The 25,571-nt window shown below is 45.0% G+C and overlaps 2 protein-coding genes across 7 annotated transcripts in view; one reads left to right on the top strand and one right to left on the bottom strand.

Annotated features, from left to right (window-relative positions):
• The window catches only part of LOC110498309 (histone-lysine N-methyltransferase NSD2), a 79,174-nt gene extending 57,565 nt beyond the window's left edge, over positions 1-21,609 (top strand). For 2 of the 3 annotated variants that reach the window (XM_036955443.2, XM_036955444.2), the window contains exons 15-21: positions 4,109-4,212; positions 4,367-4,636; positions 9,834-9,950; positions 14,181-14,322; positions 14,484-14,590; positions 17,329-17,530; positions 20,216-21,609. In XM_036955443.2, coding sequence (XP_036811338.2) covers positions 4,109-4,212; positions 4,367-4,636; positions 9,834-9,950; positions 14,181-14,322; positions 14,484-14,590; positions 17,329-17,530; positions 20,216-20,379 — 1,106 coding nt within the window. In that variant the 3' untranslated portion in view covers positions 20,380-21,609. Of the gene's footprint in view, positions 1-4,108; positions 4,213-4,366; positions 4,637-9,833; positions 9,951-14,180; positions 14,323-14,483; positions 14,591-17,328; positions 18,234-20,215 lie in introns of all 3 variants that reach the window. The other variant, XR_016489118.1, reaches the window with a different exon arrangement.
• Positions 21,095-25,571, bottom strand: part of jade1 (jade family PHD finger 1) — an 80,347-nt gene continuing 75,870 nt past the window's right edge. For all 4 annotated transcript variants that reach the window (XM_036955453.2, XM_036955448.2, XM_090211758.1 and 1 more), the window contains exon 11: positions 21,095-22,932. In XM_036955453.2, coding sequence (XP_036811348.2) covers positions 21,842-22,932 — 1,091 coding nt within the window. In that variant the 3' untranslated portion in view covers positions 21,095-21,841. The remainder of the gene's footprint in view (positions 22,933-25,571) is intronic.

Raw genomic sequence — 25,571 nt, 5'->3', positions numbered from 1 at the left:
ATGCAGTTTTTTGTTTTTTTACGTTATTTCTTACATTGGTACCCCAGGTCATCTTAGGTTTCATTACATACAGTCGAGAAGAACTACTGAATATAAGAGCAGCGTCAACTCACGACCAAGAATATGACTTTCGCGAAGCGGATCCTGTGTTCTGCCTTTCACCCAGGACAACGGAATGGATCCCAGCCGGCGACCCAAAAAAACGACTTCGTAAAAGAGGGAAACGAAGCGGTCTTCTGGTCAGACTCCGGAGACGGGCACATCGAGCACCACTCCCTAGCATACTTCTCGCCAATGTCCAGTCTCTTGACAACAAGGTTGATGAAATCCGAGCAAGGGTAGCATTCCAGAGGGACATCCGAGACTGTAACGTTCTTTGCTTCACGGAAACATGGCTCACTCGAGAGACGCTATCGGAGTCGGTGCAGCCAGCTGGTTTCTCCACGCATCGCGCCGACCGAAACAAACATCTTTCTGGTAAGAAGAGGGGCGGGGGCGTATGCTTTATGGTTAACGAGACGTGGTGTGGTCACAACAACATACAGGAACTCAAGTCCTTCTGTTCACCTGATTTAGAATTCCTCACATTCAAATGTCGACCGCATTATCTACCAAGGGAATTCTCTTCGATTATAATCACAGCCGTATATATTCCCCCCCAAGCAGACACATCGATGGCTCTGAACAAACTTTATTTGACTCTTTGCAAACTGGAATCCACATATCCTGAGGCTGCATTCATTGTAGCTGATGATTTTAACAAGGCCAATCTGAAAGCAAGACTCCCTAAATTGTATTAGCATATCGATTGTGCAACCAGGGCTGGCAAAACCTTGGATCATTGCTATTCTAACTTCCGCGGCGCATATAAGGCCCTCCCCCGCTCTCCTTTCGGAAAAGCTGACCACGACTCCATTTGGTTGCTCCCTGCCTACAGACAGAAGCTAAAACAAGAAGCTCCCGCGCTGAGGTCTGTTCAACGCTGGTCCGACCAATCTGATTCCACGCTCCAAGACTGCTTCTATCACGTGGACTGGGATATGTTTCGTATGGCGTCAAACAACAACATTGACGAATACGCTGATTCGGTGAGCGAGTTCATTAGAACATGCGTTGAAGATGTTGTTCCCATAGCAACGATTAAAACATTCCCAAACCAGAAACCGTGGATTGATGGCAGCATTTGCGTGAAACTGAAAGCACGAACCACTGCTTTTAATCAGGGCAAGGTGACCGGAAACATGACCGGATACAACAGTGTAACTATTCCCTCCGCAAGGCAATCAAACAAGCTAAGCGTCAGTATAGAGACAAAGTAGAATCGCAATTCAACGGCTCAGACACAAGAGGTATGTGGCAGGGTCTACAGTCAATCACGGATTACAAAAAGAAAACCAGCCCAGTCACGGACCAGGATGTCTTGCTCCCAGGCAGACTAAATAACTTTTTTGCCCGTTTTGAGGACAATACAGTGCCACTGACACGGCCCGCAACCAAAACATGCGGACTCTCCTTCACTGCAGTCGAGGTGAGTAAAACATTTAAACGTGTTAACCCTCGCAAGGCTGCAGGCCCAGACGGCATCCCCAGCCGCGCCCTCAGAGCATGGCTGGTGTGTTTACGGACATATTCAATCAATCCCTATCCAAGTCTGCTGTTCCCACATGCTTCAAGAGGGCCACCATTGTTCCTGTTCCCAAGAAAGCTCAGGTAACTGAGCTAAACGACTACCGCCCCGTAGCACTCACTTCCGTCATCATTAAGTGCTTTGAGAGACTAGTCAAGGACCATATCACTTCCACCCTACCTGACACTCTAGACCCACTCCAATTTGCTTACCGCCCAAATAGGTCCACAGACGATGCAATCTCAACCACACTGCACACTGCCCTAACCCATCTGGACAAGAGGAATACCTATGTGAGAATGCTGTTCTTCGACTACAGCTCAGCATTTAACACCATAGTACCCTCCAAACTCGTCATCAAGCTCGAGACCCTGTGCAACTGGGTACTGGACTTCCTGACGGGCCGCCCCCAGGTGGTGAGGGTAGGTAACATCTCCACCCCGCTGATCCTCAACACTGGGGCCCCACAAGGGTGCGTTCTGAGCCCTCTCCTGTACTCCCTGTTCACCCACGACTGCGTGGCCACGCACGCCTCCAACTCAATCATCAAGTTTGCGGACGACACAACAGTAGTAGGCTTGATTACCAACAACGACGAGACGGCCTACAGGGAGGAGGTGAGGGCCCTCGGAGTGTGGTGTCAGGAAAATAACCTCACACTCAACGTCAACAAAAGTAAGATGATTGTGGACTTCAGGAAACAGCAGAGGGAACACCCCCCTATCCACATCGATGGAACAGTAGTGGAGAGGGTAGTAAGTTTTAAGTTCCTCGGCGTACACATCACAGACAAACTGAATTGGTCCACCCACACAGACAGCATCGTCTCTTCAACCTCAGGAGGCTGAAGAAATTCGGCTTGTCACCAAAAGCACTCACAAACTTCTACAGATGCACAATCGAGAGCATCCTGCCGGGCTGTATCACCGCCTGGTACGGCAACTGCTCCGCCCACAACCGTAAGGCTCTCCAGAGGGTAGTGAGGTCAGCACAACGCATCACCGGGCTACAAACTACTTCCAGGACACCTACACCACCCGATGTCACAGAAGGCCATAAAGATCATCAAGGACAACAACCACCCGAGCCACTGCCTGTTCACCCCGCTATCATCCAGAAGGTGAGGTCAGTACAGGTGCATCAAAGCTGGGATCGAGAGACTGAAAAACAGCTTCTATCTCAAGGCCATCAGACTGTTAAACAGCCACCACTAACATTGAGTGGCTGCTGCCAACACACTGACTCAACTCCAGCCACTTTAATAATGGGAATTGATGGGAATTGATGTAAAATATATCACTAGCCACTTTAAACAATGCTACTTAATATAATGTTTACATACCTTACATTATTTATCTCATATGTATACGTATATACTGTACTCTATATCATCTACTGCATCTTTATGTAATACATGTATCACTAGCCACTTTAAACTATGCCACTTTGTTTACATACTCATCTCATATGTATATACTGTACTCGATACCATCTACTGCATCTTGCCTATGCCGCTCTGTACCATCACTCATTCATATATCTTTATGTACATATTCTTTATCCCTTTACACTTGTGTGTATAAGGTAGTAGTTTTGGAATTGTTAGCTAGATTACTCGTTGGTTATTACTGCATTGTCGGAACTAGAAGCACAAGCATTTCGCTACACTCGCATTAACATCTGCTAACCATGTGTATGTGACAAATAAAATTTGATTTGATAACCTGAACGCAGGCACTGGTAACAGTTTGAAGCTTTTTCTTGAGTGGGCAGCTTGATTGGAAAAAAAAGAACAAAAGTTGTCCAGAAAATATTACAACAGGCCTATAAGCCCTCAGTCCAGCCTCTCTCAGCCTATTGAGGACAGGCTGAGCACTGATGGAGGGATTGTGCGTTCCTGGTGTAACTTGGGCAGTTGTTGCCAGCCTGTACCTGTCTCGCAAGTGTGATGTACCGATCCTGTGTAGGTGTTACACGTGGTCTGCCACTGCGGGGACAATCAGCTGTCCGTCCTGTCTTCCTGTAGCGCTGTCTTAGGCGTCTCACAGTACGGACGTTGCAATTTATTGCCCTGGCCACATCTGCAGTCCTCAGGCCTCCTTGCCTAAGGCACGTTCACGCAGATAAGGGTCTCTGGGCATCTTTCTTTTGGTGTTTTTCAGAGTCAGTAGTAGAAAGGCCTCTTTAGTGTCCTAAGTTTTCATAACTGTGACCTTAATTGTCCACCGTCTGTAAGCTGTTCCACAGGTGCATGTTCATTAATTGTTTATGGTTCATTGAACAAGCATGGGAAACAGTGTTTAAACCCTTTACAATGAAGATCTGTGAAGTTATTATGATTTTTACTAATTATCTTTGAAAGACAGGGTCCTGAAAATGGATGTTGCTTTTTTTGCTGAGTTTATAATTACATGTTATAAAATATATTGGTTATAGTATAACTGTAAGACCACAGAATATAACAATATAATCTCTCTCCAGCGCTGTTGGATGCGGAGACTCGCTTCAAGGAGATCAAGATGGAACGGGAGGCCAAGGAGGCGCAGGAGAACAACAGGAAACCACCTCCGTACAAATACATCAAGGTCTGAACTCTATAACCCTAACCCTTTAACGATACTCTTAATTCTGTTGTGAAACTGTCTAACCCAGTCCATCAAACTCAGTTCAACCCAGTCCAGTTTTGATATATTCCATGTATGTAATAGTTGTTCTCCCCTTTGTGTGTGTGTTCTGCAGATCAACAAGCCATGTGGCCGGGTGCAGGTCTACACAGCCGACGTGTCGGAGATTCCCAAGTGTAACTGTAAGCCCACGGACGAGAAGCCATGTGGGTTTGAGTCAGAATGCCTGAACAGGATGTTGATGTACGAGTGCCACCCTCAGGTCTGTCCCAATGCAGAGCGATGCTGCAACCGGGACTTCACTAAGAGACACTACCCAGAGACTAAGATCATCAAGACTGCTGGCAAGGGCTGGGGCCTGGTGGCACTACGGGATATTAAGAAGGTATATTTATTATATATACAGTGCATTTGGAAAGTATTCAGACCCCTTGACTCTACATTTTGTTACTTTTACAGCCTTATTCTGAAATGTATTAATTTGTTTTTTTCCCTCATAAATCTACACACGATACTACATAATGACAAAGCAAAATAGCATTTTTAGAATTTTTCAAATGTATTAAAAATATCCAATTTACCAAGAATTCAGACCCTTTATCCAGAACTTTGTTGAAGCACCTTTGGCAGCGATTACAGCCTCGAGTCTTCTTGGGTATGATGCTACAAGCTTGGCACACATGTATTTGGGGAGTTTCCTCTCAAGCTCTGTCAGGTTAGATGGGGAGCGTCGCTGCACAGCTATTTTCAGGTCTCTCCAGAGATGTTTGAGTCCAGGCTCTGGCTGGGCCACTCGAGGACATTCTGAGATTTGTCCTGAAGCCACTCCTGCGTTGTCTTTGCTGTGTGCTTAGGGTCATTGTCCTGTTGGAAGGTGAACCTTTGCACCAATCTGAGGTCCTGACCGCTCTGGAGCAGGTTGCCATCAAGGATCTTTGTACTTTGCTCGGTTCATCTTTCCCTTGATCCTGACTAGTCTCCCAGTCCCTGCCACTGAAAAACATCCCCACAGCATAATGCTGCCACCACCATTCTTCACCATAGGGATGGTCCCAGTTTTCCCCCAGAGGTGACGCTTGGCATTCAGGCCAGAGAGTAAACTCTTGGTTTCATCAGACCAGAGAATCTTGTTTCTCATGGTCTATGTCGTTTAGGTGCCTTTTTGGCAAACTCCAAGTGGACTGTCGTGCCTTTAACTGAGGAGTTGCTTCCGTCTGGCCACTCTACCATTAAGGCCTGATTGGTGAAGTGCTGCAGAGATGGTTCTGGAAGGTTCTCCCATCTCCACATAGGAGCTCGGGTGTCAGTGACCATCGGGTTCTTGGTCACCTCCATGACTAATGCCCTTCTCCCCCAATTGCTCAGTTTGGCCGGGTGGCCAGCTCTAGGAAGAGTCTTGGTGGTTCCAAACTTCTTCCATTTAAGAATGATGGAGGCCACGGGGTTCTTGGAACTTCAACGCTGCAGAAATGTATTGATACCCTTCCCCAGATCTGTGCCTCGACACAATCCTGTCTCGGAGCTCTACGGACAATTACTTCGACCTCATGGCTTGGTTTTTGCTCTGACATGCACTGTCAACTGGGACCTTATATGTCAACTGGGACCTTATATAGACAGGTGTGTTCCTTTCCAAATCATGTCCAATCAATTGAATTGACCACAGGTGGACTCCAAGTTGTCGAAACATCTCAAGGATGATCAATGGAAACAGGATGCAGCTGAGCTCTATTTCAACTCTCATAGCAAAAGGTCTGAATACTTATGTAAATAATGTATTTCCGTTTAAAAATACAGTGGGGCAAAAAAGTATTTAGTCAGCCACCAATTGTGCAAGTTCTCCCACTTAAAAAGATGAAAGAGGCCTGTAATTTTCATCATAGGTACACTTCAACTATGACAGACAAAATTAGAAAAGAAAATCCAGAAAATCCCATTCTAGGATTTTTAATGAATTTATTTGCAAATTATTGTGGAAAATAAGTATTTGGTCAATAACAAAAGTTTATCTCAATACTTTGTTATATACCCTTTGTTGGCAATGACAGAGGTCAAACGTTTTCTGTAAGTCTTCACAAGGTTTTCACACACTGTTGCAGGTATTTTGGCCTATTCCTCCATGCAGATCTCCTCTAGAGCAGTGATGTTTTGGGGCTGTTGCTGGGCAACACGGACTTTCAACTCCCTCCAAAGATGTTCTATGGGGTTGAGATCTGGAGATTGGCTAGGCCACTCCAGGACCTTGAAATGCTTCTTACGAAGTCACTCCTTCGTTGCCCGGGCGGTGTGTTTGGGATCATTGTCATGCTGAAAGACCCAGCCACGTTTCATCTTCAATGCCCTTGCTGATGGAAGGAGGTTTTCACTCAAAATCTCACGATACATGGCCCCATTCATTCTTTCCTTTACACGGATCAGTCGTCCTGGTCCCTTTGCAGAAAAACAGCCCCAAAGCATGATGTTTCCACCCCCATGCTTCACAGTAGGTATGGTGTTCTTTGGATGCAACTCAGCCTTCTTTGTCCTCCAATCACAACGAGTTGAGTTTTTACCAAAAAGTTATATTTTGGTTTCATCTGACCATATGACATTCTTCCAATCTTCTTCTGGATCATCCAAATGCTCTCTAGCAAACTTCAGACGGGCCTGGACATGTACTGGCTTAAGCAGGGGGACACATCTGGCACTGCAGGATTTGAGTCCCAGGCGGCGTAGTGTGTTATTGATGGTAGGCTTTGTTACTTTGGTCCCAGCTCGCTGCAGGTCATTCACTAGGTCCCCCCGTGTGGTTCTGGGATTCTTGCTCACCGTTCTTGTGATAATTTTGACCCCACGGGGTGAGATCTTGCGTGTAGCCCCAGATCAGGGGAGATTATCAGTGGTCTTGTATGTCTTCCATTTCCTAATAATTGCTCCCACAGTTGATTTCTTCAAACCAAGCTGCTTACCTATTGCAGATTCAGTCTTCCCAGCCTGGTGCAGGTCTACAATTTTGTTTCTGGTGTCCTTTGAAAGCTCTTTGGTCTTGGCCATAGTGGAGTTTGGAGTGTGACTGTTTGAGGTTGTGGACAGGTGTCTTTTATACTGATAACAAGTTCAAACAGGTGCCATTAATACAGGTAACGAGTGGAGGACAGAGGAGCCTCTTAAAGAAGAAGTTACAGGTCTGTGAGAGCCAGAAATCTTTCTTGTTTGTAGGTGACCAAATACTTATTTTCCACCATAATTTGCAAATAAACATTAAAAATCCTACAATGTGATTTTCTGGATTTTTTTTCCCTCATTTTGTCTGTCATAGGTGAAGTGTGCCTATGATGAAAATTACAGGCCTCCCTCATCTTTTTTAAGTGGGAGAACTTGCACAATTGGTGGCTGACTAAATACTTTTTTGCCCCACTGTATATACAGTGCCTTGCAAAAGTATTCGGCCCCCTTGAACTTTGCGACCTTTTGCCACATTTCAGGCTTCAAACATAAAGATATAAAACTGTATTTTTTTGTGAAGAATCAACAACAAGTGGGACACTATCATGAAGTGGAACGACATTTATTGGATATTTCAAACTTTTTTAACAAATCAAAAACTGAAAGATTGGGCGTGCAAAATTATTCAGCCCCCTTAAGTTAATACTTTGTAGCGCCACCTTTTGCTGCGATTACAGCTGTAAGTCGCTTGGGGTATGTCTCTATCAGTTTTGCACATCGAGAGACTGAAATTTTCCCATTCCTCCTTGCAAAACAGCTCGAGCTCAGTGAGGTTGGATGGAGAGCATTTGTGAACAGCAGTTTTCAGTTCTTTCCACAGATTCTGGATTGGATTCAGGTCTGGACTTTGACTTGGCCATTCTAACACCTGGATATGTTTATTTTTGAACCATTCCATTGTAGATTTTGCTTTATGTTTTGGATCATTGTCTTGTTGGAAGACAAATCTCCGTCCCAGTCTCAGGTCTTTTGCAGACTCCATCGGGTTTTCTTCCAGAATGGTCCTGTATTTGGCTCCATCCATCTTCCCATCAATTTTAACCATCTTCCCTGTCCCTGCTGAAGAAAAGCAGGCCCAAACCATGATGCTGCCACCACCATGTTTGACAGTGGGGATGGTGTGTTCAGGGTGATGAGCTGTGTTGCTTTTACGCCAAACATAACGTTTTGCATTGTTGCCAAAAAGTTCAATTTTGGTTTCATCTGACCAGAGCACCTTCTTCCACATGTTTGGTGTGTCTCCCAGGTGGCTTGTGGCAAACATTTAAACAACACTTTTTATGGATATCTTTAAGAAATGGCTTTCTTCTTGCCACTCTTCCATAAAGGCCAAATTTGTGCAATATACGACTGATTGTTGTCCTATGGACAGAGTCTCCCACCTCAGCTGTAGATCTCTGCAGTTCATCCAGAGTGATCATGGGCCTCTTGGCTGCATCTCTGATCAGTCTTCTCCTTGTATGAGCTGAAAGTTTAGAGGGACGGCCAGGTCTTGGTAGATTTGCAGTGGTCTGATACTCCTTCCATTTCAATATTATCGCTTGCACAGTGCTCCTTGGGATGTTTAAAGCTTGGGAAATCTTTTTGTATCCAAATCCGGCTTTAAACTTCTTCACAACAGTATCTCGGACCTGCCTGGTGTGTTCCTTGTTCTTCATGATGCTCTCTGCGCTTTTAACGGACTTCTGAGACTATCACAGTGCAGGTGCATTTATACGGAGACTTGATTACACACAGGTGGATTGTATTTATCATCATTAGTCATTTAGGTCAACATTGGATCATTCAGAGATCCTCACTGAACTTCTGGAGAGTTTGCTGCACTGAAAGTAAAGGGGCTGAATAATTTTGCACGCCCAATTTTTCAGTTTTTGATTTGTTAAAAAAGTTTGAAATATCCAATAAATGTCGTTCCACTTCATGATTGTGTCCCACTTGTTGTTGATTGTTCACAAAAAAATACAGTTTTATATCTTTGTTTGAAGCCTGAAATGTGGCAAAAGGTCGCAAAGTTCAAGGGGGCCGAATACTTTCGCAAGGCACTGTGTATATATATATATATATATATATACATTTGCTAAAATATATACCTTTTCGCTTTGTCATTATTGGGTATTGTGTGACAATTTCGATTTTTTTATTTTATTTAATCCATTTTAGAACAAGGCTGTAACGTAACGCTATACCTTAATATCGTTTCGTCTCGTGGCTATGACCATGTCATAACACTTGTATTATTTCTTAAATATATTATTGATATTTATATTATTATACAAAAGGTGAGGAGAGGCTCTATTACATTGGAGTTTTTAAAAGATGACAATCAAAGCTGTCACGTGCCGAATACAACCGGTGTAGATCTTATTGTGAAATGCTTACTTACAAGCCTATAACCAACAATGCAGTTCAAGAAATAGTTAAGAAAATATTTACTAAAAACTAAAGTAATAAAATAACACTGGCTACATACAGGGGTTACTGGTACGAGGACATTTGGCCCATGATAGTTCGTTGGTGGGCAACAAGGAAATCTGTAATCTGTAATCTGATTTGGTGAAGGTATATCTGTGATCTGATTGGTGAATACTTCTCCGCAGGGTGAGTTTGTGAATGAGTACATCGGAGAGCTGATTGATGAAGAGGAATGTCGCTCCAGGATCAAGTACTACCAGGAGAATGACATCACTCATTTCTACATGCTCACCATCGACAAGGTATCCTCCCTGGTGTAGTACATTATCCTCCCTGGTGTAGTACACTATCCTCCCTGGTGTAGTACATTATCCTCCCTGGTGTAGTACATTATCCTCCCTGGTGTAGTACACTATCCTCCCTGGTGTAGTACACTATCCTCCCTGGTGTAGTACACTATCCTCCCTGGTGTAGTACACTATCCTCCCTGGTGTAGTACACTATCCTCCCTGGTGTAGTACACTATCCTCCCTGGTGTAGTACACTATCCTCCCTGGTGTAGTACACTATCCTCCCTGGTGTAGTACACTATCCTCCCTGGTGTAGTACACTATCCTCCCTGGTGTAGTACATTATCCTCCCTGGTGTAGTACACTATCCTCCCTGGTGTAGTACACTATCCTCCCTGGTGTAGTACATTATCCTCCCTGGTGTAGTACACTATCCTCCCTGGTGTAGTACACTATCCTCCCTGGTGTAGTACACTATCCTCCCTGGTGTAGTACACTATCCTCCCTGGTGTAGTACACTATCCTCCCTGGTGTAGTACACTATCCTCCCTGGTGTAGTACACTATCCTCCCTGGTGTAGTACACTATCCTCCCTGGTGTAGTACACTATCCTCCCTGGTGTAGTACACTATCCTCCCTGGTGTAGTACATTATCCTCCCTGGTGTAGTACACTATCCTCCCTGGTGTAGTACACTATCCTCCCTGGTGTAGTACATTATCCTCCCTGGTGTAGTACACTATCCTCCCTGGTGTAGTACACTATCCTCCCTGGTGTAGTACACTATCCTCCCTGGTGTAGTACACTATCCTCCCTGGTGTAGTACACTATCCTCCCTGGTGTAGTACACTATCCTCCCTGGTGTAGTACACTATCCTCCCTGGTGTCCTCCCTGGTGTAGTACACTCCTCCCTGGTGTAGTACACTATCCTCCCTGATGTAGTACACTATCCTCCCTGATGTAGTACATTATCCTCCCTGGTGTAGTACATTATCCTCCCTGGTGTAGTACATTTATATTTTTGTCATTTAGCGGATGCTCTAATCCAGAGCGATTTACTGTTACTGCATTCATCTTAAAATAGCTAGGTGGGACAGCCACATCATAGACGGCTACTTTATTAATGAAAAATATATATCAGGGTATCAGAGCTAGTAAAGGGGGAGGGGGGATTTGTGGGTGGTGCTGTGGGATTATTTAAAATACTTATTGAAGAGGTTGGGTTTCTGATGTTTTCGGAAGATGGGCAGGGACTGCTGTCCTAGCGTCAGCGTTCCACCATTGGGTTGCCAGGACAGAGAAGCGCTGTCTGCTCCAGCATTGGAGGACCTGCCTGTCTGTGGCCGTGTCTTTGACTGCCAGAGCCAGAGGAACAGTATTGCTTTGGGGATGTTACACTCAAGATCTCTGTGACATTACAGAAAACAATACTACATACTATATACAGTGCCTTGCGAAAGTATTCGGCCCCCTTGAACTTTGCAACCTTTTGCCACATTTCAGGCTTCAAACATAAAGATATAAAACTGTTTTTTTTTGTGAAGAATCAACAACAAGTGGGACACAATCATGAAGTGGAACGACATTTATTGGATATTTCAAACTTTTTTAACAAATCAAAAACTGAAAAATTGGGCGTGCAAAATTATTCAGCCCCCTTAAGTTAATACTTTGTAGCGCCACCTTTTGCTGCGATTACAGCTGTAAGTCGCTTGGGGTATGTCTCTATCAGTTTTGCACATCGAGAGACTGACATTTTTTCCCATTCCTCCTTGCAAAACAGCTCGAGCTCAGTGAGGTTGGATGGAGAGCATTTGTGAACAGCAGTTTTCAGTTCTTTCCACAGATTCTGGGTTGGATTCAGGTCTGGACTTTGACTTGGCCATTCTACCACCTGGATATGTTTATTTTTGAACCATTCCATTGTAGATTTTGCTTTATGTTTTGGATCATTGTCTTGTTGGAAGACAAATCTCCGTCCCAGTCTCAGGTCTTTTGCAGACTCCATGAGGTTTTCTTCCAGAATGGTCCTGTATTTGGCTCCATCCATCTTCCCATCAATTTTAACCATCTTCCCTGTCCCTGCTGAAGAAAAGCACGCCCAAACCATGATGCTGCCACCACCATGTTTGACAGTGGGGATGGTGTGTTCAGGGTGATGAGCTGTGTTGCTTTTACGCCAAACATAACTTTTTGCATTGTTGCCAAAAAGTTCAATTTTGGTTTCATCTGACCAGAGCACCTTCTTCCACATGTTTGGTGTGTCTCCCAGGTGGCTTGTGGCAAACTTTAAACAGCACTTTTTATGGATATCTTTAAGAAATGGCTTTCTTCTTGCCACTCTTCCATAAAGGCCAGATTTGTGCAATATACGACTGATTGTTGTCCTATGGACAGAGTCTCCCACCTCAGCTGTAGATCTCTGCAGTTCAGTGAGTGATCATGGGCCTCTTGGCTGCATCTCTGATCAGTCTTCTCCTTGTATGAGCTGAAAGTTTAGAGGGACGGCCAGGTCTTGGTAGATTTGCAGTGGTCTGATACTCCTTCCATTTCAATATTATCGCTTGCACAGTGCTCCTTGGGATGTTTAAAGCTTGGGAAATCTTTTTGTATCCAAATCCGGCTTTAAACTTCTTCACAACAGTATCTCGGACCTGCCTGGTGTGTTCCTTGTTCTTCATGATGCTCTCTGCGCTTTTAACGGACTTCTGAGACTATCACAGTGCAGGTGCATTTATACGGAGACTTGATTACACACAGGTGGATTGTATTTATCATCATTAGTCATTTAGGTCAACATTGGATCATTCAGAGATCCTCACTGAACTTCTGGAGAGAGTTTGCTGCACTGAAAGTAAAGGGGCTGAATAATTTTGCACGCCCAATTTTTCCGTTTTTGATTTGTTTGAAATATCCAATAAATGTCGTTCCACTTCATGATTGTGTCCCACTTGTTGTTGATTCTTCACAAAAAAATACAGTTTTATATGTTTGAAGCCTGAAATGTGGCAAAAGGTCGCAAAGTTCAAGGGGTCCGAATACTTTCGCAAGGCACTGTAGCTATAACTGTAGCTCTAAGTCAATACTAGACATCTATAGCTGTAGCTCTACTTCAATACTACACATCTATAGCTGTAGCTCTACTTCAATACTACACATCTATAGCTGTAGCTCTACTTCAATACTACACATCTGTAGCTGTAGCTCTACTTCAATACTACACATCTATAGCTGTAGCTCTACTTCAATACTACACATCTATAGCTGTAGCTCTACTTCAATACTACACATCTGTAACTAGCTCTACTACACATCTGTAACTAGCTCTACTTCAATACTACACATCTGTAGCTGTAGCTCTACTTCAATACTACACATCTAACTAGCTCTACTACACATATGTAACTAGCTCTACTTCAATACTACACATCTGTAGCTCTACTTTAATACTACACATCTGTAACTGTAGCTCTACTTCAATACTACACATCTGTAGCTCTACTTCAATACTACACATCTATAGCTGTAGCTTTACTTCAATACTACACATCTGTAGCTGTAGCTCTACTTCAATACTACACTGTAGCTCTACTTCAATACTACACATATGTAGCTGTAGCTCTACTTCAATACTACACATCTGTAGCTGTAGCTCTACTTTAATACTACACATCTGTAGCTCTACTTCAATACTACACATCTGTAGCTGTAGCTCTACTTCAATACTACACATCTGTAGCTCTACTTCAATACTACACATCTATAGGTGTAGCTCTACTTCAATACTACACATCAGTTCCTCTACTTCAATACTACACATCTGTAGCTATACTTCAATACTACACATCTGTAGCTGTAAGTCTACTTTAATACTAGACATCTGTAGCTCTACTTCAATACTACACATCTGTTGCTGTAGCTCTACTTCAATACTACACATCTGTTGCTGTAGCTCTACTTTAATACTACACATCTGTAGCTGTAGCTCTACTTTAATACTACACTGTAGCGCTACTTCAATACTACACATCTGTAGCTGTAGCTCTACTTTAATACTACACATCTGTAGCTGTAGCTCTACTTTAATACTACACATCTGTAGCTCTACTTCAATACTACACACCTGTAGCTCTACTTCAATACTACACATCTGTAGCTCTACTTCAATACTACACATCTACAGCTGTATCAATCTTCATATTTTACTGCATACCTCTTCACCAGCCTGACCTGTGTTTCCAGGATCGGATTATAGACGCCGGCCCTAAAGGGAACTACTCCCGCTTCATGAACCACAGCTGCCAGCCCAACTGTGAGACGCAGAAATGGACGGTGAACGGAGATACCAGGGTTGGGCTCTTCGCTGTCTGTGACATCCCTGCTGGTGAGAATCAACCATCTCCTTGGTTAGGTCATTATTGTAATATACTTTACTCAATGACTTGTGTGGTTAGAGACGTCTAATGCTGTTGTCTTGTTGGTTTGGTTTATTGACACAATGTCAGGGTTAGTTGTAGTAATATTCTATTGTGTTGTGGTATACAGGGACAGAGCTCACCTTCAACTACAACCTGGATTGCCTTGGTAACGAGAAGACTGTGTGTCGCTGTGGGGCTCCCAACTGTAGTGGTTTCCTTGGAGACCGGCCCAAGGTGAGTTGGCTTCTCTTGGTACATACAGAAAAGACGAGTAGATTTTGAACATCCATACTTTATAACACCTTTAAGTCTGAAAGATGACCCCGTGGAACAGATGGAACTCTTGAGGTCCATCTAACATACCTCTGACTGTTGTGTCCTGTCCAGACCTCTGACTGACAGACTGTTGTGTCCTGTCCAGGCCTCTGACTGACAGACTGTTGTGTCCTGTCCAGGCCTCTGACTGACAGACTGTTGTGTCCTGTCCAGGCCTCTGACTGACAGACTGTTGTGTCCTGTCCAGGCCTCTGACTGACAGACTGTTGTGTCCTGTCCAGGCCTCTGACTGACTGACTGTTGTTTCCTGTCCAGACCTCTGACTGTTGTTTCCTGTCCAGACCTCTGTTGTGTCCTGTCCAGACCTCTGACTGACAGACTGTTGTGTCCTGTCCAGGCCTCTGACTGACAGACTGTTGTGTCCTGTCCAGGCCTCTGACTGACTGAATGTTGTGTCCTGTCCAGGCCTCTGACTGACAGACTGTTGTGTCCTGTCCAGACCTCTGACTGACTGACTGTTGTGTCCTGTCCAGACCTCTGACTGACTGACTGTTGTGTCCAGGCCTCTGACTGACTGACTGTTGTTTCCTGTCCAGACCTCTGACTGACTGGCTGTTGTGTCCTGTCCAGACCTCTGACTGACAGACTGTTGTGTCCTGTCCAGACCTCTGACTGACAGACTGTTGTGTCCTGTCCAGGCCTCTGACTGACAGACTGTTGTGTCCTGTCCAGGCCTCTGACTGACTGACTGACTGTTGTGTCCTGTCCAGGCCTCTGACTGACTGACTGTTGTGTCCTGTCCAGGCCTCTGACTGACTGACTGTTGTTTCCTGTCCAGACCTCTGACTGTTGTGTCCTGTCCAGACCTCTGACTGACAGACTGTTGTGTCCTGTCCAGGCCTCTGACTGACAGACTGTTGTGTCCTGTCCAGGCCTCTGACTGACTGACTGTTGTGTCCTGTCCAGGCCTCTGACTGACTGACTGTTGTGTCCTGTCCAGACCTCTGACTGTTGTGTCCTGTCCAGACCTCTGACTGACAGACTGTTGTGTCCTGTCCAGGCCTCTGACTGATTGACTGTTGTGTCCTGTCCAGGCCTCTGACTGACTGAATGTTGTGTCCTGTCCAGGCCTCTGACTGTCTGACTGACTGACTGTTGTGTCCTGTCCAGGCCTCTGACTGACTGACTGTTGTGTCCTGTCCAGACCTCTGACTGACTGACTGTTGTTTCCTGTCCAGGCCTCTGACTGACTGACTGTTGTGTCCTGTCCAGACCTCTGACTGACTGACTGTTGTGTCCTGTCCAGACCTCTGACTGACTGACTGACTGTTGTGTCCAGGCCTCTGACTGACTGACTGTTGTTTCCTGTCCAGACCTCTGACTGACTGACTGTTGTTTCCTGTCCAGGCCTCTGACTGACTGACTGTTGTGTCCTGTCCAGACCTCTGACTGACTGACTGTTGTGTCCTGTCCAGACCTCTGACTGACTGACTGACTGTTGTGTCCAGGCCTCTGACTGACTGACTGTTGTTTCCTGTCCAGACCTCTGACTGACTGGCTGTTGTGTCCTGTCCAGACCTCTGACTGACAGACTGTTGTGTCCTGTCCAGACCTCTGACTGACAGACTGTTGTGTCCTGTCCAGGCCTCTGACTGACAGACTGTTGTGTCCTGTCCAGGCCTCTGACTGACTGACTGTTGTTTCCTGTCCAGACCTCTGACTGTTGTTTCCTGTCCAGACCTCTGACTGTTGTGTCCTGTCCAGACCTCTGACTGACGGACTGTTGTGTCCTGTCCAGGCCTCTGACTGATTGACTGTTGTGTCCTGTCCAGGCCTCTGACTGACTGACTGTTGTTTCCTGTCCAGACCTCTGACTGTTGTGTCCTGTCCAGACCTCTGACTGTCTGACTGACTGTTGTGTCCTGTCCAGGCCTCTGACTGACTGACTGTTGTGTCCTGTCCAGACCTCTGACTGACTGACTGTTGTGTCCTGTCCAGACCTCTGACTGTCTGACTGACTGTTGTGTCCTGTCCAGGCCTCTGACTGACTGACTGTTGTGTCCTGTCCAGACCTCTGACTGACTGACTGTTGTTTCCTGTCCAGGCCTCTGACTGACTGACTGTTGTGTCCTGTCCAGGCCTCTGACTGACTGACTGTTGTTTCCTGTCCAGACCTCTGACTGACTGGCTGTTGTGTCCTGTCCAGACCTCTGACTGACTGACTGTTGTGTCCTGTCCAGGCCTCTGACTGACTGACTGACTTGTGTCCTGTCCAGGCCTCTGACTGACTGACTTGTGTCCTGTCCAGGCCTCTGACTGACTGACTGTTGTGTCCTGTCCAGGCCTCTGACTGACTGACTGTTGTGTCCTGTCCAGGCCTCTGACTGACTGACTGTTGTGTCCTGTCCAGGCCTCTGACTGACTGACTGACTGTTGTGTCCTGTCCAGACCTCTGACTGTTGTGTCCTGTCCAGGCCTCTGACTGACTGACTGTTGTGTCCTGTCCAGGCCTCTGACTGACTGACTGTTGTGTCCTGTCCAGACCTCTGACTGACTGACTGTTGTGTCCTGTCCAGACCTCTGACTGACTGACTGTTGTGTCCTGTCCAGACCTCTGACTGACTGACTGTTGTGTCCTGTCCAGGCCTCTGACTGTTGTGTCCTGTCCAGACCTCTGACTGTTGTGTCCTGTCCAGGCCTCCGGTTTCCAGGCCGCGGAGCCCAAGGGGAAGAAAGCCAAGAAGAAAGTGAAGAAGCGTCGGACGCGGAACGAGGGGAAGGAGTCTGAGGACGAGTGTTTCCGCTGTGGAGACGGAGGGCAGCTGGTTCTGTGTGACAAGAAGAGCTGCACCAAGGCCTTCCACCTCTCCTGCCTGGATCGAACCAAGAGACCCTTCGGTAGACCCAAACTTCTAACTCTGGATAGATGGATATTCTAATGTTATGTGTATATTATATTTCAGGGCGCTGGGACTGTGTACAGTACCAATCAAAAGTTTGAACACCTACTTATTCCAGGGTTTTTCTGTATTTTTACTATTTTCTACGTTGTAGAATAAGTGTTGACACCTAAAGGACTCTGACCACCAGAAACAAGATTCTCTGGTCTGATGAAACCAAGATTGAACTCTTTGGCCTGAATGCCAAGCGTCACGTCTGGAGGAAACCTGGCACCATCCCTACGGTGAAGCATGGTGGTGGTGGTGGTAGCATCATGCTGTGGGGATGGTTTTCAGTAGCATGGACTGGGAGACTAGTCAGGATTTGAAGGAAAGATGAACGGAACAAAGTACAGAGATTCTTGATGAAAGCCTGCTCCAGAGAGAAGGTTTACCTACCAACAGGACAACAACCCTAAGCACACAGCCAAAACAATGCAGGAGTGGCTTCGGGACAAGTCTCTGAATAAACTTGAGTGGCCCAGTCAGAGCCCAGACTTGAACCCGATCGAACATCTCTGGAGAGACCTGAAAATAGCTGTGCACCAACACTCCCCATCCAACCTGACAGAGCATCTGCAGAGAAGAATGGGAGAAACTCCTCAAATACAGGTGTGCCAAGCTTGTAGCATCAAGAGTCCAGGCTCTAATCTCTGCCAAAGGTACTTCAACAAAGTACTGAGTAAAGGGTCTGAATATTTATTTCAGTTTATTTTTAATATATTTGAAAAAATGTCTACTTGTTTTTGCTTTGTCATTATGGGGTATTGTGATGTCATTATGGGGTATTGTGATGTCATTGTGTGTAGTAGATTGAGGAACTGTTTTTTCATCCATTTCAGAATAAGGCTGTAACGTAACAGTGTCAAGGTCTGAATACTTTCCGATTGTAATACTGGTCACTTAGAAATGTCCTTGTTTCTGAAAGAAAAGCACAATTTTTTGTCAATTTAAAATAACAAATTGATCAGAAATACAGTGTAGATGTTGTAAATGACTATTGTAGCTGGAAACGGCAGATTTGTTTTTAATTAAATATCTACATATGCGTAGAGGCCCATTGATCATTAGAAAACCCTTTTGCAATTATGTTACCACAGCTGAAAACTGTACTGATTTAAAGAAGCAATAAAACTGGCCTTCTTTAGACAATTTGAGTATTTGGAGCATCAGCATTTGTGGGTCTGATTACAGGCTCAAAATGGGCAGAAACAAATAACTTTAATCTGAAACTCGTCACTATTCTTGTTATGAGAAACGCGGTGTACTACTCCCTTCACAGAACAGCGCAAACTGTCTCTAACCAGAAAAGAGAGTGGGAGGCCCCGGTGCACAAATGAGCAAGAGGACAAGTACATTTGTGTCTAGTTTGAGAAACAGACGCCTCACAAGTCCTTAACTGGCAGCTTCATTAAATAGTACCCACAAAACACCAGTCTCAACGTCAACAGTGAAGAGGCGACTCTGGGATGCTGGACTTCTAGGCAGAGTTCCTCTGTCCAGTGTCTGTGTTATTTTGCCCATCTTAATATTTTCTTTTTATAGGCCAGTCTGAGATATGGCTTTTTCTTTGCAACTCTGCCTAGAAGGACAGAATCCCGGAGTCGCCTCTTCACTGTTGACGCGACGACTGGTGTTTTGCGAAGCTGCCAGTTGAGGACTTGAGGTGTCTGTTTCTCAAATTAGACACACTAATGTACTTGTCCTGCTCATTTGTGCACCGGGGCCTCCCACTCTTTCTATTCTGGTTAGAGTTTGTGCCGTTCTGTGAAGGGAGTAGAAGCCAGGCGTTGTACAAGATCTTCAGTTTCTTGGCAATTTCTCACATGGAATAGCCTTCCTTTCTCAGAACAAGAATAGACTGACGAGTTTCAGAAGAAAGTTTTTTGTTTCTGGCATCTTTAATCAGGATAACAGTTTTCAGCTGTGCTAACATAATTGCAAAAGGGTTTTCTTATGATCAATTAGCTAATTCAAGTTTATCATTTTAAAAGGCTAACACAACATGCCATTGGAAAACAGGAGTGATGGTTGCTAATGTGCCTCTGTACATATTCTATTAAAAATCTGCAGTTTCCAGCTACAAGTCATTTACAACATTAACAATGTCTACACTGTATTTCTGATCAATCAATATTATTTTAAAAAACAAGGACATTTCTAAGTGACCCCAAACTTTTGAGCGGTAGTGTATATGCTGAACAAAAATATAAATCCAACAATTTCAAAGATTTTACTGAGTTACAGTTCATAGAAGCAAATCAGTCAGTTGAAATAAATTCATTGGGCTCTAATCTATAGATTTCACATGACTGGGCAGGGGAGCAGCCATGACTGGGCAGGAGAGCAGCCATGGGTGGGCATAGACCTACCCAGTTGGGTGAAAGGTCCGCCCAGCCAATCAGTTTTTACCCACAAAATGGCTTTATTACAGACATAAATACTCCTCAGCACTATTTGTGACCTTTTATTGTCCCCAGCACAAGTGTAATGATCATGATATGCCACACCTGTCAGGTGGATGGATTATCTTGGCAAAGGAGAAATAAGCTTTTTGAATATAACATTTCAGGGATTATTTTATATATTTCAGCTCATGAAACAACACTACATGTTGCATTTTATATTTTTGTTTATATTTCAGGGCGCTGGGACTGCCCGTGGCACCACTGTGACGTGTGTGGGAAGCCATCTGAGGCCTTCTGCCAGCTGTGCCCCAACTCATTCTGCAAGAACCACCAGGAGGGGGTGCTACGGCCCTGGCTCCACACCGGACAACTCTGCTGCCAGGAGCACGATGACCCCTGACCTGGAGCGGACTGACTGATCAGGTGCCTCTAAACGCTCCAAGAGAGGCCTGAAGGTTCGGGTCTAGAGACTGGGAGACGCTGACCTGCAGCAGAACATGACCCAACTCCATAATAATGTTTTCAATATGACTGACAGCACTGTATGTATGTCTCTCTCATCAGGGATTTTCTCAACAGCTCATTCAACCAATCGGGTGATTCCACTCAGCTTGTACCTGTTGTGTTTGTCTGTAACTCGTCTGCACTGTGGTAGAAAGCACAAAGACGGCAGAGACAACATGGCACCTCAGACAGATACAGCATTAGTCTCATCATTCCTCTCCCCAATAGTGTTTGTGTGTGTATATATATGTGTGTGTATATGAAAGACCAAAATGAAAATACTGGAATATTGTTAGTACCAGGTTGAAACTGTTTTTATCTGAAGTAATATCGTAAGGCACTGTCGATAAGTCTTGACTTACGTTTACTATAGGCAAGTACTGCCCACCTGTTCAGAGCTGAAACTCCATCACGTCGCTGCTGACCTCTATATGTACCTGTGGCTTTAATACCGGAATAAAGAGGACTTTATTGAAGTTAGTTCAGTACACTCTAATTTTTAACTTTTTGTCCAGTTTGTGGTCCACGATCTGCTGAAGAAAAGTCTGGAACATTTACACATTGTTTAATGACAGCTGATTCTAGATCCCTTAATGTGTTTCCTGGACAGGTTGAGGTGTTTCAAGAGTGAATTTATTTAAGACATAACTGGTCATTTGCATAACAATGATGCAGCCATCAATGGTACAAAATATTTTTCTCCAAGCCCAGCCATCCTATCCTGTCTTAGTGCAAACACTAATAAAGATCGTCACAGACAAGGGAAGTGGTTTCAGTCGTAAGCTCTGGGCCGTTTTGCCTTAGACCCGCCCTGCTCATGGAGTTCTATTCAAACCGTATCGCTGAAGGTCAGTGGAGGCAGCATTTGTCCACTCAATCAGAAATTACCTTTAAACGTCGATCCCACCATCTAACACTTACCTTCCTGACAATGTCTAGTTCAACACCTCCACAGCATCAGCCCCTGTTGGTTCAAGGGTTTCTAGAAATATTATTCTGACTCATTGTATGGTTTCAGGTTAAATTTCCAACTAATCATTAATGCTTGACCATTCTTTAATTGCAAGTGCTATAATGTGATTTCCAAACTACAAATTAAATACATGGCTTATGCTTCAACAAAAAACAGTTGTCAGGTGTGATTTTGTTGAGGCTATGAGCATGTCATAATACATTCACTGAAAAATAATCTTCACTTTTTATTGATAACAGAATTTAAAATATATACAACCTTACAAATGATAAAATAAATATCAGTTCTGTAAATTTGATTATAAAAAGCAACCTTGGGCTAGCTTCATTTTCTATAAACATGGTGCTGTTTGTTTCAAGTGTTGCATCTCAGCAGGATGATGTCATCAGGAGGCTAGAACCCCTTGGTGGATGATGTCAGAGCCATAGGCCCCACCCCTCAGCTGGTGGGCGTGGCATCTCTTCAGACATGCCTTCATGTCCAGCCCACTGGGTGGAGTTTCAGAGTTAGAGGAGTACCCATCGCTCTCTGTACGGAGTCGTCTCCTGGGGTACGACGGCTCACTATGCAGTGGCCTGCGCTGTGGGGGGTTGGGGTTAGGAGGTCTGCGCTGTGGGGGGTTTGGGTTAGGAGGTCTGCGCTGTGGGGGGTTGGGGTTAGGAGGTCTGCGCTGTGGGGGGTTGGGGTTAAGAGGTCTGTGCTGTGGGGGGTTGGGGTTTGATGGCTCCTCTGGCCTCTCGCTCCTCTTCGGGATTCTGAACTTACCCCAGTTCTTAAGATGGCTGCCACCAGGCCCACTGGCCAACCAACTATTGTGTTTGGTTGTCATGGATACATTGGTGTCTCTGGGATCAGATTGGCTGTATGTTCCGCTGAGCCTCACCTTCCTTCCCTTCACTTCAGTCACATGATCAGTAACCCTAACCCTCGTTAACCTGACCCTAGCCTCAGTCACATGATGAACCTTGATCCTAGTTAACCTAACCCTAGCTTCACTCATTCTATTGGCTGGTTTAGCATCAGTCATATCACTGACCCTACTGGCTGGTTTCTCACTGGCCTTTGACCCCAGTCTGGTTTTGGCTTTGATTGGAGAGCTTTTCTCTGTTCCATGGTCCTCCTCTCCTGTCCTCTCCTCCATTCCCTGTTCCTTCTCTCCTCTCCTCCTCCTCTCCACCCTTCCCTGGTCCTCCTCTCTCCTCCTGCTGCTGCTCTTCTGCTGCTGCTCAGGATCTGGAGCCTCCTTCCTCAGGCTCCTCCTACCCTCTATTCTGGGTCTGCTACTTTCTGTCTTCAGTTTGCTGGAGTTGTCTGTCTGTCCTCTACCCCCCTCAGTCAGACTGTGTAGTAGATGTAGGCCTCCTCTCCGGTGCCCTCCCCTCCCTCGGTCTCTCCTCTGGGTCTTCAGGCCACTGTACCCCAACACCGCCACTGGGGCCGAAACCACACTGAGACGCACACTGTCGTTCAGACACCCTGATGAAGACAACACAGGGTTAGCACAGGTTCAACTGGACATTACACTGCTCTGCCTAAAGAGGGAAATCTTCCACATTTAAACATCAGGAACATTAATATCCAACAAGGACACAGTAAACAAGTCATCCCCATGAATGATGCAACACACCCCCCCTTGGGCCAATCAGTGTGATTTTAAAATGCTGTATCTCCATAGCAAGATGCATCATTCATCCAAAATCGGGCCAAACGTGTCTAAGATATTGCGTGGGTTAGCTAGACTCATATCTCTGAGCATGTGTGCCAAATTTCATCACTGAGTCAAACAGATCAAGAGATAAACATGTGCCTGTTATAGCGCCACCGTGTGGTCGATATGAATGTTCTTGCATATGTTGAGTCTTGAAAGTTTGGAACATGTGTGTTACAATTAGGGCTGTCAAAGTTAACGCATTACATTTTCTACACCTTTAATCACATCTCCATTCACTGCCCTCTTTAAGTGCACTGGTTTCCGCATGGACACTAACCTAACCCAATCACGTGTTTCCACATAGACACTGACCTTAACCAATTACGTGTTTCCGCATGACACTGACCTTAACCTAACCCAATCACGTGTTTCCGCATGGACACTGCACTCAGTGACAGCTGCAGTTATATAGTGTTGTTGGTCTTTATTGTGGTGTGTGCAAATACACTATGCTAACTATGCTAGAATCAGAACATAAATCCCAATTAGAATCAGAACATCCATCTCATTTAGAATCAGAACAGAACATCCACCCCATTTAGAATCAGAACAGAACATCCACCCCATTTAGAATCAAAACAGGACATCCACCCCATTTAGAATCAAAACAGGACATCCACCCCATTTAGAATCAAAACAGGACATCCATCCCATTTAGAATCAGGACATCCATCCCATTTAGAATCAGAACATCCATCCCATTTACAATCAGAACATCCATCCCATTTAGAATCAGAACAGGACACCCATCCCATTTACAATCAGAACATCCATCCCATTTAGAATCAGAACATCCATCCCATTTACAATCAGAACATCCATCCCATTTAGAATCAGAACAGGACACCCATCCCATTTAGAATCAGGACACCCATCCCATTTAGAATCAGAACATCCATCCCATTTAGAATCAGAACATCCATCCCATTTAGAATCAGAACAGGACACCCACCCCATTTAGAATCAGAACACCCATCCCATCCCATTTAGAATCAGAACAGGACACCCACCCCATCCCATTTAGAATCAGAACAGGACACCCACCCAATCCCATTTAGAATCAGAACAGGACACCCACCCCATTTAGAATCAAAACAGGACATCCACCCCATTTAGAATCAAAACAGGACATCCATCCCATTTAGAATCAGGACATCCATCCCATTTAGAATCAGAACATCCATCCCATTTAGAATCAGAACAGGACACCCATCCCATTTAGAATCAGAACATCGATCCCATTTAGAATCAGAACATCCATCCCATTTACAATCAGAACATCCATCCCATTTAGAATCAGAACAGGACACCCATCCCATTTAGAATCAGGACACCCATCCCATTTAGAATCAGAACATCCATCCCATTTAGAATCAGAACATCCATCCCATTTAGAATCAGAACAGGACACCCACCCCATTTAGAATCAGAACACCCATCCCATCCCATTTAGAATCAGAACAGGACACCCACCCCATCCCATTTAGAATCAGAACAGGACACCCACCCCATCCCATTTAGAATCAGAACAGGACACCCACCCCATCACATTTAGAATCAGAACAGGACACCCACCCCATCCCGTTTAGAATCAGAACAGGACATCCATCCCGTTTAGAATCAGAACAGGACATCCATCCCGTTTAGAATCAGAACAGGACATCCATCCCGTTTAGAATCAGAACAGGACATCCATCCCGTTTAGAATCAGAACAGGACATCCATCCCGTTTAGAATCAGAACAGGACATCCATCCCGTTTAGAATCAGAACAGGACATCCATCCCGTTTAGAATCAGAACAGGACATCCATCCCGTTTAGAATCAGAACAGGACATCCATCCCGTTTAGAATCAGAACAGGACATCCATCCCGTTTAGAATCAGAACAAGACATCCACCCCGTTTAGAATCAGAACAAGACATCCACCCCGTTTAGAATCAGAACAAGACACCCACCCCGTTTAGAATCAGAACAGGACACCCATCCCGTTTAGAATCAGAACAGGACACCCACCCCATCCCATTTAGAATCAGAACAGGACACCCACCCCATTTAGAATCAGAACAGGACACCCACCCCATTTAGAATCAGAACAGGACACCCACCCCATTTAGAATCAGAACAGGACATCCACCCCATTTAGAATCAGAACAGAACATCCATCCCATTTAGAATCAGAACAGAACATCCATTCCATTTAGAATCAGAACAGGACACCCATCCCATTTAGAATCAGAACAGGACACCCATCCCATTTAGAATCAGAACAGGACACCCATCCCATTTAGTATCAGAACAGGACACCCATCCCATTTAGAATCAGAACAAGACACCCATCCCATTTAGAATCAGAACAGGACACCCATCCCATTTAGAATCAGAACAGGACACCCATCCCATTT

Source organism: Oncorhynchus mykiss, chromosome 19, assembly GCF_057628025.1.
Source record: "Oncorhynchus mykiss isolate SJ-2025 chromosome 19, ASM5762802v1, whole genome shotgun sequence".
Lineage (NCBI taxonomy): Eukaryota > Metazoa > Chordata > Actinopteri > Salmoniformes > Salmonidae > Oncorhynchus > Oncorhynchus mykiss.
This window is presented reverse-complemented; position numbering and strand designations above follow the sequence as displayed.